The sequence below is a fragment of the Passer domesticus genome, chromosome 8 (assembly GCF_036417665.1).
Source record: "Passer domesticus isolate bPasDom1 chromosome 8, bPasDom1.hap1, whole genome shotgun sequence".
Taxonomy (NCBI): domain Eukaryota; kingdom Metazoa; phylum Chordata; class Aves; order Passeriformes; family Passeridae; genus Passer; species Passer domesticus.
Genome location: NC_087481.1, coordinates 39,921,560 through 39,936,772, shown reverse-complemented (window position 1 = coordinate 39,936,772; position 15,213 = coordinate 39,921,560). Strand labels below are relative to the sequence as shown.

The window sequence follows — 15,213 nt, the reverse complement described above, 5'->3', positions numbered from 1 at the left end:
GCAAATCCTATGAAACTGAACTCAGTCAGCTGTAAATGACTATATAAATAACACTTAAGCCAGTTCATACGTATTCTCTTAAAACCTGTATTGTAAGGCATTTGTTGGCTGGGACAGAGGAAGGGAATTAAAAGACTAGACACCAGATTAGAACTAAAATTTTAGACAGTAGTGACAGTTAATCTGTTCAGAGTTTGCTCATCTATTCATTGGCTAAGTAATAAGTTTCAGTATCAAAAATATTAACATGCTCAAAGTTGTAGTCAAAAGACTTGAGGAAAATTGCTAATAGTGGTTTATAAGCCACTTAAAAAAATTACCTTCTAAACTAATGAAGAATAACATCCTATGAATTAGTATCAATGTATTTAATGTTAACCTAAGGACAAGAAAAGCTGGTGTACTACTTTATTTTTAGTCTAACAGTAATAACAATAAAATGTATCTTAACATCACAACTGCACTTGCTCTTGGTTTTCTTTACACACCTTTCTTTACACATTGCCTTGTCAGAGGCAATGTGGTCTCTGGAATCTGGTGGGATTATGAAACCCCCACTCAGGTAGCTTCTGGTTCCCACACCATACAACCATAGGTCCAGGTGTGTGGGACAGACTGCATCGCTTAAAGGTGACCCTGTTACACACACGTGTGCTGCCACCACTGTGAGCAGTCACAAGAGAAACTGCCAGTCTGTCAAGGTCTAACACGGACACAGGACTTTACCTTGTCAGCCTGTGTCTTCTGCTGAGCTTCTAAGTTCCCGCCCATAACAGAATAAATGTTGATCCACCCATCGAAAGTGGCAGCAGAGAAGACTGAAGGATTCCTGGGACACCACTGGACATCAAAGCACCACTGACTCCGAATGGGCAACTCATACACCACCTATCACACAAAGAGAGAAGATACAAGCACAACACAGCCTCCTGCTTTCCCCAAATCACTTGCCCCCAGCAAACCTGTCACTTTATTTACATGTCACCATTGCATACAAATCTCTTATTTTTGCTTCTTGAAGGGTGCCTTTGCAACCAAATTATAGCACCTTGAGACCAAACTGAAAGTCACAGAAAACTCATGTTAAACTGGATTCTGCCTGTAGAACAAAACCCAAAAGTGAAAAGTCACTTTTGCTCTGCTTCCTGAGGTCTACTGTATCAGAGTATTATAGCATTGTCACATTTGTTGTTAACCAAGGGAGAGACACCAGAAAACAACACAATAAAACCAGAAGTCAAGAGGCAAGAATGTGTCATGAGCAACAACACGTAAACAGAAAGAACAGTGTGGAGCAACAAATGTGACAAGGAAAATAAAGAGCCTAAAGAAAAAAATATAGAACGAGAGGACAATGTAATAGCTGCACATGAACTGTGAAGGACATTGCAGCCAACAAGTTTATGGTTCAGCATTCAAAAAGTCAAAGTTCAATTCACAGACTTCCTGCCTGATGTTGGGCAACTCCTTAACACAGCCTTGACTTTAAACCTCCCATTTGTAAAATGAACATATTTCCTCTATGGTTTACAGAAACAAGCTTCGTTTTCTGTGGGAATGTGATTTGTGGTTTCTGTTCCAGATAGAAGTGAATTAATATAATTTGCTTATATTAAAATCTAGATTGCCAAATAGAAAAACTAACAAACAAATCCCAAGAAACCAAACATCCCCCAAACCCAAAGAAACCAATACTTCCCTCAAACTTACAAGATCAGCCATTCTGTATAACTGTATTCATCCTTAATACTGCAAAGCTTCCCAACTTTTTCACTTGAAAATTTGCTGTTCATTGGTACCAAGTCAGTAAGAGCCCCCTAACAGTAGTTTATACACAAAAGCCTAATTTTAATTTGGACTCTGCAAATCTACAGCAGCATGCACAAAGATAAGTCAGCCACACTGATTTCTTTTTAAGCTTTCCACTAAAAGACAGTGAAAATATTTTTGTAAAAATTAGACATCAGGAACATTTCAGAGTCTGAATCTCTTCTAACCACTAGAGATCTAGACAAAATGAGCATCAAACTCCATGAAACTACAAAAGCAGCATTTCACACATTTTAGGAAAACAAATTAATTATTTTCCTTGTCTCCAAGGCAAAAGTGGGCAACTGAGTGATACTGCCCCATTAAATTAATCTAGCCTGAGGCTCCCATCTGGACTTTGCTCAGTATTGTTAGAGCACTTTCCCCATGCTATCATCAAGATCAACTGCATTGTCCGAAGTTCAGTTTTATCCAGGATCTCTGCACTGAATGAATGGGTGTGCATAACAAAAATTGTAAATAGCCCCACTTTAATTCAGGTGATACCTAAATATACCAAGTATGGTAATTCTGAGATACATGGCTAGATAAGCACATACATGTGAAACCACTTTACTACAAATAAAGTTTACACACATTGTTTAACTACACTGTTCCCTTCTCAGTGACCCTCTCTAACATATGCTCCTTGGTCTCCTTCAAATTTCCTCCCAAATGAACTCACTACTCTAGGAGAAGGAAAAAGAAGAATCACATGTAAAGAGAGACCACTAAAGTGTTACCTTAGCAAAAGTAATTATAAATAGTTGAAACTAAATTTTAAGTTAAAGTTTTCTTCCCTCTCTGATCTCTGGACAAAGATGTATCAGCAAAAACCTATTTCACTCTGGATATGGACCACACTCATTCACTTCAGAAAGAGTGCACAAGACATGCTTGAGGGAATTACATTGGCACTCCACAAGGGTAAAGGGAAGGACACACACAGAGCAAAGTACACCACATAAAGCAGACCATGTGTACTGATAGCTGTGGTTACATACCTCCCCCGTACTTGGGTTCCAGCACAAGATCCGGTTGTCTTTGGCACTACTCAACAGCAGTTCAGGGTCAGCCTGGCACCAAGAAACAGAGAGAACTCCCCTAAAATAGATCAGAAAGAAATCAGTCATATTTCCTGTACAGTTTGTTCTGCCATCCAGTCACTAAGAAAGCACCATGCACCAGCACCTTGGCTCAGAAATGCTAGTTCTCATCTCCACCTTCAACCAGATTCATCTGGAAAAGAAAGCAGGCCCAGGAGAAAATCACAGTTCCCCTAAGTCCAGTCTCCCAGCTGTCTGCCTTGAAAAGATGCAACACAACATGCAAGTCCTCACCTGGTGTGCCCTTCCAGCTGGCTAAGAGGAGAGGTAGCAAAGCGTAAGTCCCATATTTGGATCACTGGCAAACGGTCATCCTCAGAGGAAAGGACGAGCTGGGTTGCAACTTCTGGATGCCAGGCCATTCCTGAGCAATGCATCTAGGGACAAAAATAGCACAGGCTGAAAATTCAGCTATGCAAGTTGGCAATAGCACAAATGGGCCAAAGCCATGTCATTCTGTACTGAACTCTCCCAGAATGCTTGACATAAACCAAATCTAGTAATGTCTTGCTCCAAGCAGCAAGCATTTCTACCATCTCTTCACAGCAAAAAAACCCCTACTAACCACATAGAAGTCAAAGTCCAAAGCTGGTCTAGGAAGAAAGCTGGGAGGCTTCTCATAAATGAGTTGTGAACACAGAAACTGAATCCAAGAGTGCATGAATTTTAAAAACAGTAAGGGGCCTTGTTTCCCCATTTCATTCAGAAAGAAGAAAAAGAGGTGCTTTGATGCTATGTCTCCAAGAAAACTAGTTCCAGCAGCTCCTAGAATAAAACCACTTGTCCCAAGAGTCTGTGCCACTGCTTTGTAGTCCCACGTGGCACGTTGTAAGCTAGTTAGAAATGCAGCTTTTCTCCACTCACTCTGTTGCTGTGGTCACTGACTTTGATGATGGGCTCATTCTTCCTGAGGTCCCAAACCACAGCCTTGCCGCTGGGGTGAGCAGAGGACAGGATATGCTGCACCTGCCGATTCCAGGACACCACACTGATGTCTTCATGTGGCTGCCAAGACAGGAAAGGCCACACATCCATTATTCCCAAGCTGAGGGAACACTCACAGGAGTCTGTCAATAGTTTAACTAAGGGATAAGGGATTTGATGATACATAGATTCCTCTCTTCAATTGCTGATCAGTAACTGGAAATACCAGCAGCACTAACCAGAAAGACTAGGGGAAGTCCTTTACTCAGAGTACAGTGGACAGTAAAATTCTATAGGGGAATGTCACCTGGAAAAGTACCTCTGCATTTGAGGAACAGGCACTGGATTCTACATTGGCCAAATATGTTATAAATCACTCCAGAGAGAACTGCAGCTAAGCACAGACATATGTTTCTACCCCATCTTCTCAGATGAACTTAAATGGAAGGATGACCTTGTGCAACATTTCAGGAGTGCAGTGAGACGGAAAACAATGAAGTATTCATGACTAATTGCTGTTACTGTACCTACTGCAATGCAGGAGATAGGCAAGGAAACAAACAGGAGACTTACTGGAAGAAAAACTTGGCCTGCTTTTACTGAAGTTTACTACGATTTTTCTACTTTCAGGAGTTGATTGCCCTGAATAATACAATAAGCATCAGAAGATCAGAAACTTCTTCCTCTTCAAACTCAGGAAATATTATCTGGGAGCAATAGCCAAGATGCATTTAATGGCTCACTGGCTCTGCTAGGGATATGACTTTCATGAGATATGAAAAGCCTCAGCTGAAGCCTGAAATAAATTCATTCCTCAGAGAAGGTCCAATAAACCTTCTTAATCCATCACACATGCCCCAGCTGGATCACAAGATAAACTGGTCAGTTACTTGATTCAAATCCACAAAGAGCTTACCCATCCATGCAAAGTGCATCCTTCCAGAGCTTGCCAGTCTACCTCCCCTCCCTTTACAACACTTCTTCCACCCCCAAGAATGAAACCAATCAGTCTCTTCTGATTCATCTCTCTCCTGACAGACTTCAAAGTCATTCCCCTTTCACAGACTGACTAGGCTAGGATGTCTCCACACACATTTTTTGTCTTGCCTACTGAGATACAAAACTGCACGAGTATTGCCCAGAGGAAAACTCATTTACCTGTGATTTAGTCCCCGGAGTCATAGGCACACTGAAATTATTCAAGTCCCAGATGAAAATTTCAGAATCATTGGCTCCAGAAGCCAAGAGATTATTCTGTAGGAAAAAAAAAAGGAAATGCTCAGCTGAGATTCCTGCTCACAGATTTCTTAAAAATAAATGCAAGCAAAAACCCCAAAATCTTCCAAAGTGAGATGAGAGCTGTATTTCACAGCCATGGGCATGCATAAAGATACTAACAGGATTATAAACCAAGCACATCTCTGGCCTCCACGCCATCCACTGCAGCATAGTACAGACACATTTAAAATTTGTCTGTTTTGTGCAGATGGCTGCTGTTAATCACGATGAAATTCAGCCACAGGCCTAGAAGCCACCATCTCTGGCCAGCTGAGCTTTTGCCTGGCATCAAGGACATTTCTTCTGAGAAGATGCAAGTTTCTCACAACCAGCTGCAGACAATTTTCCATTTGCCTTTGTGCTACCACAAGAAACAGGTTCTGTTTGCTCCTCATTTATGTTGCAGTCCTTTCAAATGTGATCAGAGCCCCACTGAATTAAACACCAACTGAACAAACAAAAAAATAAAAGTTTTAATTTTGAAAGGACAATGGTTTGACACGTAACAATATTACAAGACATGTTTTTATAGAGAGGTATGTGATTTGAACAAGGTCACAGGGGAATTCAGAGGCAAAGCTGTGAAAAGAACCCAAATCTGAGTCTCAAACCAGCCTCGTGTGACAACTGCTGTGCCTCTTAAGTTAAAACTTGTCCCTTTACTTATGAATCTATACACAAAGGAACGTATTTTCTAACATGGAGATTAACTTTCCTCTGGTATGTCAGTGTTACACACCTGGAAAGGGTTGAAGTCAAGGGCTCGAACAGGACCCGAGTGCTTCTCTGTCTGTGCAATGACAGGGTCACCCTTCGAAGCCAGGACGCGGTGCGCGCTGTACATCGTCAGCACTCCGTTATCCCCCCCGCCAATCACCACCCCAGGGCACTCCGCAGATCCATTCCCAAAGTTCCCCCAGATCAGCTTATGAAACCTACAAAAAGAAGAAAATAAAGCTGGCATAGGCCATGATGTTTGGCGGAAATCAAGACACCCTCTTCATTACCAAAACTCACATCCCTGTTTCAACCTATCAAACATATCCAGCAGTCTGCACTTTAAGCAATCATCTCCCTTTTAAGAGGACTGTGGCTCTTGCATGCAAAAAAAGAAATAAGCTTCCTTCCAATGACTTTTCAAGGGAATTTAAAAAGGAAGAGCTTGTCTCTATTTTTTTGGCTATTTTGTTGTTTGTTTAAAACTTTTAGGACCTCACATAGGATTTGGTGGGTGAAAAACTCTATCCTACACCTCATTAAAAATTAGTTAAGAGATCTACGTGCTTTCATTTCCAGAGCTGTTATCTGAAAAATACGTTTACACCCTTTAAAATTTGCTAGTTAGAAATCCAGGCTGTGTTTTAAACTGGGGGCAGATGTCACCTACACTGATAAACCTAAGAAATCATCTTGTTTTAAAGAGCTGGAAAGTTAAGTTTCACCATCTCTATAGTCTCCTCAGTGCAAATTGTTGGCCCCAGCAAATTCACATTATACATAATGTCTCTAATGACTGACTACCATACAAGTAATTTCAGATTTCTCTAATAGTCCACCTGCTTTACTTTTATACCCAATATGATCTGTATCAACAAAAATGTTCCATTTTTGAAAAGAGGTCAATTGATTCAAAAGATCACTTTATATGCTGTAAACATTATCTTCTCCTCTCCTTTTTTGCACCAGAAAACCCTTTTCAGTTTCATTGATTGATACATCAGTATGAGCTTCCAGTACCTGTTTGAGGCAGGAAGTGCTCCTTTCTGCTTCATATCCAGGGAGGGATCCCTGAAGTCAACCTCAAATATTTCCAAGGTGGCATTTGTACTGAAGGATGCATCCAGTTGTTGGGCAGATGTTCCTAGCAGAAGTACAAGGGGAACACAAGTGGACATTTTTATCAAAAGCACAAGACACAAAAAGAGTAAGGCACTGAAAACCTATTCTTCATGGTCAACACAACCCTGGTGTTGTAACAGTTCAAAAGAGGACATGTCTGAACACCTCAGAAAAAAGAATCAATAATTATGACAAAGACTTTGAAAGAAATTAAAAGTTCTTCAGGAAATTCTCATCACCAAGGTTACTGGTACACAAATAACTTTCTTTCTTGGGATAGGTGCAACTCATGTACCCTCCTCCAAGCAACTGTGGCTTCTGATATTAAGTTCTTCTCTAAATTACAAAGGCACTGACATAATGAAATCCAGCTACAGTTATCATCCCAAGTACTTCTGCCTACTGCTCATCAATCATGACATCTCTTAATCAGACCTCGTAAAGCTACTCTACATTCTCTAAGTTCTTCAACTGCAACCAACTAAACATGCCTCGACAACCCAGACAGCTAGCAGTCACAAACCGGTAGCTTCCTTCTTTTTCATTATTCTTATGGAATAAAAGCTGCAAGTTGATTTAACATTGCCTAGTGGGACACTGCCAGGCAAACTGTCCCCCAGTTACCACAGGGATGGTTACAGCGTGGAAAGTGCCCAAAGGACTATTAAAAAGTAGTACAATTTATAAAACTACACAGCTTCTGATCTAAAGCAAACTGAAGCCAAGACCTTTGGTTCAACCAAAACTCTGGCCTTGTTCTCTGCAAACCTCTCCAATGCAAATCCTTCCCAGAGGCTTCAGCTCTTCACAAACTGATCCAGTGTGGCTCCCCACCATGGGGTGGTCTTTCAGAACAGATTGCTCCAACCTTAGTCCCCCACAGGTCACAAGTCCTGCCAGCAAACCTGTTCCATCATGGGCTCTCTCTCTATGGGGCTACAGGCCCTACCAAGAGTCTGCTCCAGCATGGGCTTTCCACAGGGCCACAGCATCCTTTGGAATTCACCTGCTCCAGCACAGTGGACTGTAGTTGGGTATCTGTTCCACCACAGACCTCCATGGGCTGTGGGGGTGAGAGTCTGCCTCACTAAGGTCTTCACCAGGGTCTGCAGGGGAATCTCTGCTCTGGCACTTGAAACACCTCCAGCCCATCCTTCTGCATGGACCTTGGTGACTGCAGCATTGTGTCTCTCCCATATTCTCACTCATTTCTTGTGCTCCAGTTGCATATGGTGTTTTTTCTCCCTCTTGCTAACTATATTATTCCAGAGGCACTGGCACTGCCAGGCTCAGCCTGGGACAGCAGTGGGTCCCTTGGGAAGGTGGCTGGCATGGCACCAGGGGACATGGCAGGAGCTCCCAGCAGCTTCTTACAGGAGCCACCCCAGCTAGCAAAGCCTTACCATGCAAACCCAACAAAACCACCAGAGCTGTCACCTCCACACAGACAAACTTGCCTGCTGCCAACTCAGTGAACAGGCTCACTTTCTGCTTCAGGAAATAAAATTACTATAACCATAGTGATTAATTAATAAAACCAACAAAATAAAATTTAAGGTTTTGCAAAAGTACTGAAAATAGAATGTTAACCTAACAGGCAACTTTAGGGAGAAGAGGTTTATAGTATTTGATTGTCAAGCTACATGATTATGACTGAAGACAGACAAGTACAAGTGACCTTAAATAAACTTTACTTGAATTAACTTTTTCCCCCCACAGGCATAGGACGTGTGCAATGCAGAACATCAAGCAGTGTTGGAGTCTTAATTATAAATAAAAAAAATAATGTATTCAACCTTTGAAAAATCACTCACATTTAAAATGTCAAAGTTGGGCACAGAAGTAATTCTCCACCAGTTACTTTAAAAAAACATAAAAGCTGTAATGTTTCTGGTATATTGCTTGTAAGTTTTCCAGAGACTATCAAGGTGGAAACTATTGAAAGCTAAAACCCGTACAACTCTACATGAAATTTGTCTGTGATTCATAGTCTAATAGTCACAAATTGTGAAGAACTTTACCTGTTGCTAGGTAAATAGGGTGGGTGTTTGCCGGACTCCATGCCTGCACAGCTGTTCGCTCAATTTCTTTTAGCTTCATTTTCTAGACTCTGAAAGAAATTTCACACAGAGTTTAGAACAGAGAGATACCGCTGATGTGAAAATATTCACATCAGAAACATGATGAGAACACACTGCTCTCAAAAGAGTGAAGTTAATGGCTACTTCCTGAGGCAGCGAATACTGGAATAAATCAGGATATATAAGAATTCATTAAACCCCACCAACTCCCTCCCCCCCAAATCCCACTGACCCCAAATTTTGTTTCATATATAGCTCTCTTTTTCGTATGTCCCAATTACCGGAGAGTTTCAGAAAAAAGCAGGGGATCTAAATTAACATACTCAAGTCTTCACTGCAGGCTAGTTTAAATCAGCTGCAGAAATTAATTTAAACAAATGTATTTGGATCTAGCACTAGTTGCTCTCTCCAAACAAGCTAATGTCAGCATATACATAAGCAAAAAGGGAGCAGAAGGAATCTCAGGGCAGGCTAAATTCCAAGCAGAAAAGTGACGTGGCAACAGAAAACAAAGTGCAATGCTATTGTGTGCCAATTCAGTTAATGTACTTTGTTCTTGCTCCTCTAAAAAACAAAAGAAAAAAAAATCATTTGACTTTCTGTTTGAGCCAGCAAATGGCAGAAGGTGAGAAGAAGTAATCCACAAGTAACTACTGGGTTTCAATCTCAGCACTGACAGCAACTCTACTCAGGACAGATCTAGTGACACCTGTAAAACGGGAACAAAATTTCCCCATGCCTCTGGAGAGATTAGTTGGGCAACAATGTAGCAGGTTAATTGAAAATCAAACATCAACAGCAGGCAGGGGGGAGGCTGCAAAACTGAATATAAAAACAACTGAATACAATACAGATAATTACTGTTGTGAGGAGGATCCTTACTAAGAAGAAAGCACCCTGTGCTCCATCCCTGAGCACAAACAGGCCCTCTAAGCATCATAAATGATGTGTGGACATTCACAGGCTGGTGGGGTCACTCTTATGAGCAGTGCCTAAACTTTCGAGCTTGGCTGCACTGCAGTCTTTTAACTCTAGCTAAACAGAACTGTATGCTGAGATGATATCATGCTGAATAAAGTAAAACTGTCAGCAGGCAGCACAGCAAAACCCTCTGCATCTTGTCAGTTTGCTGTGATTAACCTCTCCGGGTTACTTGACACTGTTTGTGTAAACCACAACCTGCATCACATGGCCCTCTGCTCAGACGCAGGGCTTATAAGAAACTGTGGCCTCCCGGGGCCCACACAAGGGGGAAGTTTGGTCAGCATTACTTCTTGGGCTTGGACCTCCCAGCTAAGAATTCTACACCTCTTTTTAGGGTTTCTTCTGCCCCACGAGTCAGAAGTTAAGGACATCCTCTCTCTCTCCCCCATGCACTATTAGGATATGCTGATTGACTAGAATCTATTTAATGCTTTTTAGCATTACTCTGCAGCAGTATCTCCCAAAGCTCAAACTTCCAACTGCTATTCACACATTAAGCTTATCCCAACTTAGTTAAGGCCCAACAGAATCTGAACAGAACTCTCGTACAATTAAAAAAAGTGCAACTACTTCTTCATGCCCCCTATGAATAGAGGTGGAAAGGTCATCTCCTCATTACCATAACAAATCTCTAAAGATTACTTCCCAATCTTCCAGTACACACTTTGTGGGGTACTCGCTAGGCGTCCACCACACTTTCTCTGTGGTGCATCTCTCAAGATGTTCCAGTACCTACTCATGCCTCCCATACTACTGCAGAAACCCTGTCCAGGTCTTCCCCCTTCACTGGAGGAGGCAAGTGAAAATATCCACAGAACTTAGGGGAATCTTCTGGCAACAGTCTATTGCACAAGGCTCTAGCTGACTCCCCCACTATGGGGGACAGGACAGCTGGTATGTTCCTTTACAAGTCCCTTTCTGGCCTCCTCCTCCTCCAATTACAATCTATCAGTTGTGGGAGCTGGCTGTACACTCAGGCCTCACTGCTTCTTGGCTTCTGAGAGGACAACTTCCCTGTGAACATCAGTAGACAATGGCCAAGAGACCTCTTCCCTACAGGAAATTAATTGGTAAGGACTCAGTGAAGAATAAAACTATCACAAAATTAGTTGGGTAAATGGCACAAGCTCCCCCTCCTTACTTCTGGGCTGGACTGACTGCATGGCTGAAATAATTTACATTTAATGTGCAAATAAAGATAAGCTGCAAAAATTGTGTGGAACAGTATTGATCAATTGTTTGGCTTTTCTTATCAATAGAGCATTTTACATAGAAAGTCAATTACTGGAACATTAGTGCTCTCTTGTCACAAACTTAAGTCAGGACAGAATGCGAAGGTAAAGTGTCTTGGTCATGGTAACCCACCCAAATGGAGGAAAGCAAACATCACTCCATTTAGAGTGGCTCAATGTCAACACAACAACTGCAGAGGGCTGGATCATAGTACTGAAGAGGTTCACTGTGTCCCTGGCCCTAAAGGCAAACCAGCAGTGGCTCCAGCAGACTTGAGGAGGCCCACAGAGGATGCATGTATCACACTGTCTCTTGAGAACATCTGAGCAGCTCAGCTCCACTGCAGCTGAGGATCTGCAGAGATAGAGCAGCACCCCCTCCTTGACAGTGAGCTGAGTTTGAAAGGGAAAAAAAACGCCTGATTTGAGTCTTACTTTTAGAGAAGTGATCCTTCTATACACTATGCATATCTGTATCCAGGAGAGGACTCATAATCCTTAAAGAAGGAAAAAACCCTTCTTTAGCAAACTCTTCTGTCTGCCTGAGAAAAATTTGCGAGTATTGAACTCTTCCACAGCACAATTTTTAGGGAGAGGTTGCCACCTGCTGTCATCTCTCAAAATAGCATCTAAGACTTCCAAGAAAGCCCATGCTTTTCTCAGGACTTCTAATTAATTAATCATGACAATTCCTCACCCTTCTTCTACAGACATCCATCCGATTACAGTTCTAATAGATTAATGAATCTCAGCCCCAAAGGGAGTGGACAGAAGCAGCAATTCCCCACAGCTTTCCTCAGACATGGCTTCCTGCACAGACTTTAAAGGGTAAGAATGCCCACAAAGCAAAACCTGACAGGTCAGAGCACAGCTCACCACTGAGAAATAGAGAGCATGAAGCTAAACAGTGAAGATTCCCAAATTACATTAGACCATGCAAACAATGCTCTCAAGAGGCAAAAATTTCTACCTTTACTAACCTGAAATACTTATGGCTTTACAGTACCCTATAATAAGACTGTGGTTGTTGTATGAGCTAACTGACCCTCAAAGCTGTCATAATAATTATCCCTGATAGCACTCTAGTGAGGCCTTCTCTCTCTTGCACCACCCAAATACTGTCAACCAGAAATCCCCTCCCACTGACTTTCCCAGTCCTCCTCCTGCCACTGGACACCCAATCATTCCTCTCTATTCCTACTGATATTGGACTTCCAGCAGTGCACACAAAGGACCTGATAGGCTGATCTCCCCACATTTAGCTAAAAAGTGAAACTTGGGCAGAACAAAAAAGATTTGTCCAAGGTCACCCAGGTGACAAGTAGACATGCTAAGACCTGAAAAAACACCCCCAGCTATGACACAATGGTTAAGACACAAACTGTTCCTACAGTTTCCACATCCCAGTGATGATTTCAAATCTCTGTTCTGCCCCTTCCATTTGCACTGTTCTGACATGACATGCTCCTTCTGCAGCTCCCCAACAGCCCACAGCCAGGCTGTTCTCGTATGTGCTTATTATAAACCCCGATTACAGAAGGCAGAGACACACTCAGCTAATCTCAGCTAATCACTGGTGCGTGCAAGGTGGGGTTGTTGCAGGGCAGGGCTCAGCACATTCCTCCATGACAGCTCCAGCGGTATATAAAGAAACTTCTTGTGCTCTGCGCAGTTCCAGAAGCTGTTGCCCACTGCACAGCGCTGCTCAGGCACAGTGCACACACGTCTCAAAGTGCCTGTCCGCACAACAGCATTACCCCGTGGGACAGTGAGAAAGAGCGGGGGTCTAAGGAAAGCCCTGACCTCGGACACCGGGTGTCAGACACAGGCTACGCCAGAGGCCTCCCCGCGGCCCAGCTCACACAGCCGCCATCCCGCGGCCGCTCCCCGCCCGCCGCCAGCCGGCCGGCGGAGGAGAGACGGGACAGAGGAGCCGAGGCTGCCGGGGCAAGGACGGGCCACGGGAGCGGAGCCCGGACAGCGAGGCAGACAGGGCGGCACAGCAGCCCTGGGCTGGGGGACGGGGGCGCGGCGGGCAGGCCAGCCCGGCTGGGTGTGCGAGGGCCGCGGGCCGGGCCGGGCCGGGCCGGGCCGGGTCGGGGGGCGGGCGGCCCTTACCGGCTGGCTGCCGTGCCTCCCGCGCCGCTCGCTCCGCAGCCCGGCGCTCCGACGGTGGCCGCGGGGAGCCCGGAGCGCCGCCCGCCCCGCCCGCCGCGCCTGCGCGGCGCCGCGCCCGGAACCGGCCCCGCTGCTGCGGCCGGCCCGGCCCCGCCGCTCCTTCACCCGCGGGAAGGCACCTGCATCGGCCCGTCCATCCCTACCGGAGGGCTCACCCCGGCGGCCAAGGACCCCACTGCTGCAGCCGTGCTCTGCTGCGGCTGCCATACCCACTCAGAACTTTGCCTCAGCTACACATGTAATGCGTCCTGAGGGTGTGCAGAAAGGAAAGGAATGTATTTTTCTGAAAGTATTTTATTGCCAGGAAACAATAGCAGAAGGACCCAGGCATTCTTCTCTTGCATCTCTCCTGCTTTAAGAAAAAATTTGCCTACATTACAAACTAATTTTTTTAGGATTTCTGAGCCATATCTGTCAAACCCATTATGTCATCCCCATGGATGAAAACCATAATTAAGCTACTGTGTAGAACAAACTGGGATTGGAAATCCCCAAAGCAGGACTGGAACGCTGCACAATGAGCTGGATGGGCCTAGCCCTGCCTCAGTGCAAGTGCGACACTGTCACACACACCAAAGCTCCTGTTACTGCTCCGATCACCTTCTTTTTACTTGAAGACTCTTACAACTCTCATAACATTTCATACAGTGCTGTCATGTAAGTGCTGTGGAATGGTAATTCTCGACTCAAGCATCCCTAAGGAGTGTTTTGCCCTGCAAAACAGAATTCAGTTTTAAGGTCCCCCAGCTCATAAAGAATGCCTGAAAACCCTTCTGAGATAAAACATCATTGACTATAATTTAAAAGCAAACATTTCTGTAACAAGAAGAGAAGGTGACAGCTAACAAAAGCTATGAGGAATGTTGATTGCTCAGCACCTCCAAAGGAGTTATAAATATTTAAGTGCAAATAAAACTATGTTCTAGCATTCAATCTCATAATTTCCTTTCACCTAACTCCTTAAAAACTCAGCTAACAGTCTCTTTAGAATTTGGGGTTTAAAATCTGATAGGGTTTAATACAGATGGAAAAACCATGAATCACTGTCTGTATATACCTGCTTCTCTTAAAGCACAAAACTATGAGCTGTGAAGGGTGCCAAGAGCAGAGCACAGCACCCAGTTTACAGGAAGCACCTATAGCAGCCCAAGCCTTCAGCTTTCTGTGATCACCCACTCCTGCAACTGAACAGGGGGGTTACGGCACAGCACAGCAGAGCTGAGAGAAGATTCACTGTAAATTAGTACTAAAGGTAGTCTCCTCCAGCAACAAGAGGGAAAAACCCTCATGTTAGAGTGGAGCTGGACAAATTTGGGAGCTTAATATAACTGTATGTATAACTTTCCCAAGAAAACTGCTGCTGAAGCAATAGGAGGTCCAAGACCAGTGGTTTGCAGCAAAAGAGGCAGACTTCATGGGTCAGATGAAACTCCAGGCTAGGTGGATGAACTCAGGCCGTAAGGAACAATTATGAGCACGTGTGCACTTGTATCAAAGCAGATCTGGCTAGAGCAGAACTTGCTCATTAGCCTTTTCATACTGCTGCTGTCAGCTTCAAGCTACACACTGCAAGGCTCTGTGCCTCACAAGTGCTTCCTACTGGTTATGCAAACTTCACTTGAGAGGGCATCTAGACCTGGAAGAGATCAAAGCCAACTCCCACTAAGGGCAGACACAGTACAAGACTCCCAAAGACTGGCACTTGCCAATCATTTTACAGTATACAGTGACACTCCAACTTCCAGCAGCACCTGCATGACATGTCTTGGTTAGAGGCAGTAT

The 15,213-nt window shown here is 43.9% G+C and overlaps 1 protein-coding gene across 6 annotated transcripts in view; it reads right to left on the bottom strand.

Annotated features, from left to right (window-relative positions):
- The window catches only part of SEC31B (SEC31 homolog B, COPII coat complex component), a 35,240-nt gene extending 21,790 nt beyond the window's left edge, over positions 1-13,450 (bottom strand). For 2 of the 6 annotated variants that reach the window (XR_010367335.1, XM_064430653.1), the window contains exons 1-9: positions 13,372-13,449; positions 8,978-9,066; positions 6,855-6,978; positions 5,857-6,052; positions 4,998-5,093; positions 3,780-3,920; positions 3,150-3,292; positions 2,814-2,913; positions 727-888 (exon numbers count right to left, since the gene is read on the bottom strand). Coding sequence is in view for 5 of the 6 variants with exons in the window: in XM_064430653.1 (XP_064286723.1) it covers positions 727-888; positions 2,814-2,913; positions 3,150-3,292; positions 3,780-3,920; positions 4,998-5,093; positions 5,857-6,052; positions 6,855-6,978; positions 8,978-9,056 (1,041 nt within the window). In the remaining variant the exon portion in view is untranslated. Of the gene's footprint in view, positions 1-726; positions 889-2,813; positions 2,914-3,149; positions 3,293-3,779; positions 3,921-4,997; positions 5,094-5,856; positions 6,053-6,854; positions 6,979-8,977; positions 9,067-9,318; positions 9,475-13,056; positions 13,110-13,371 lie in introns of those variants that run through there. The other 4 variants (XM_064430649.1, XM_064430651.1, XM_064430652.1 and 1 more) reach the window with 4 other exon arrangements.
- Between the last annotated feature and the right edge of the window lie 1,763 nt (positions 13,451-15,213).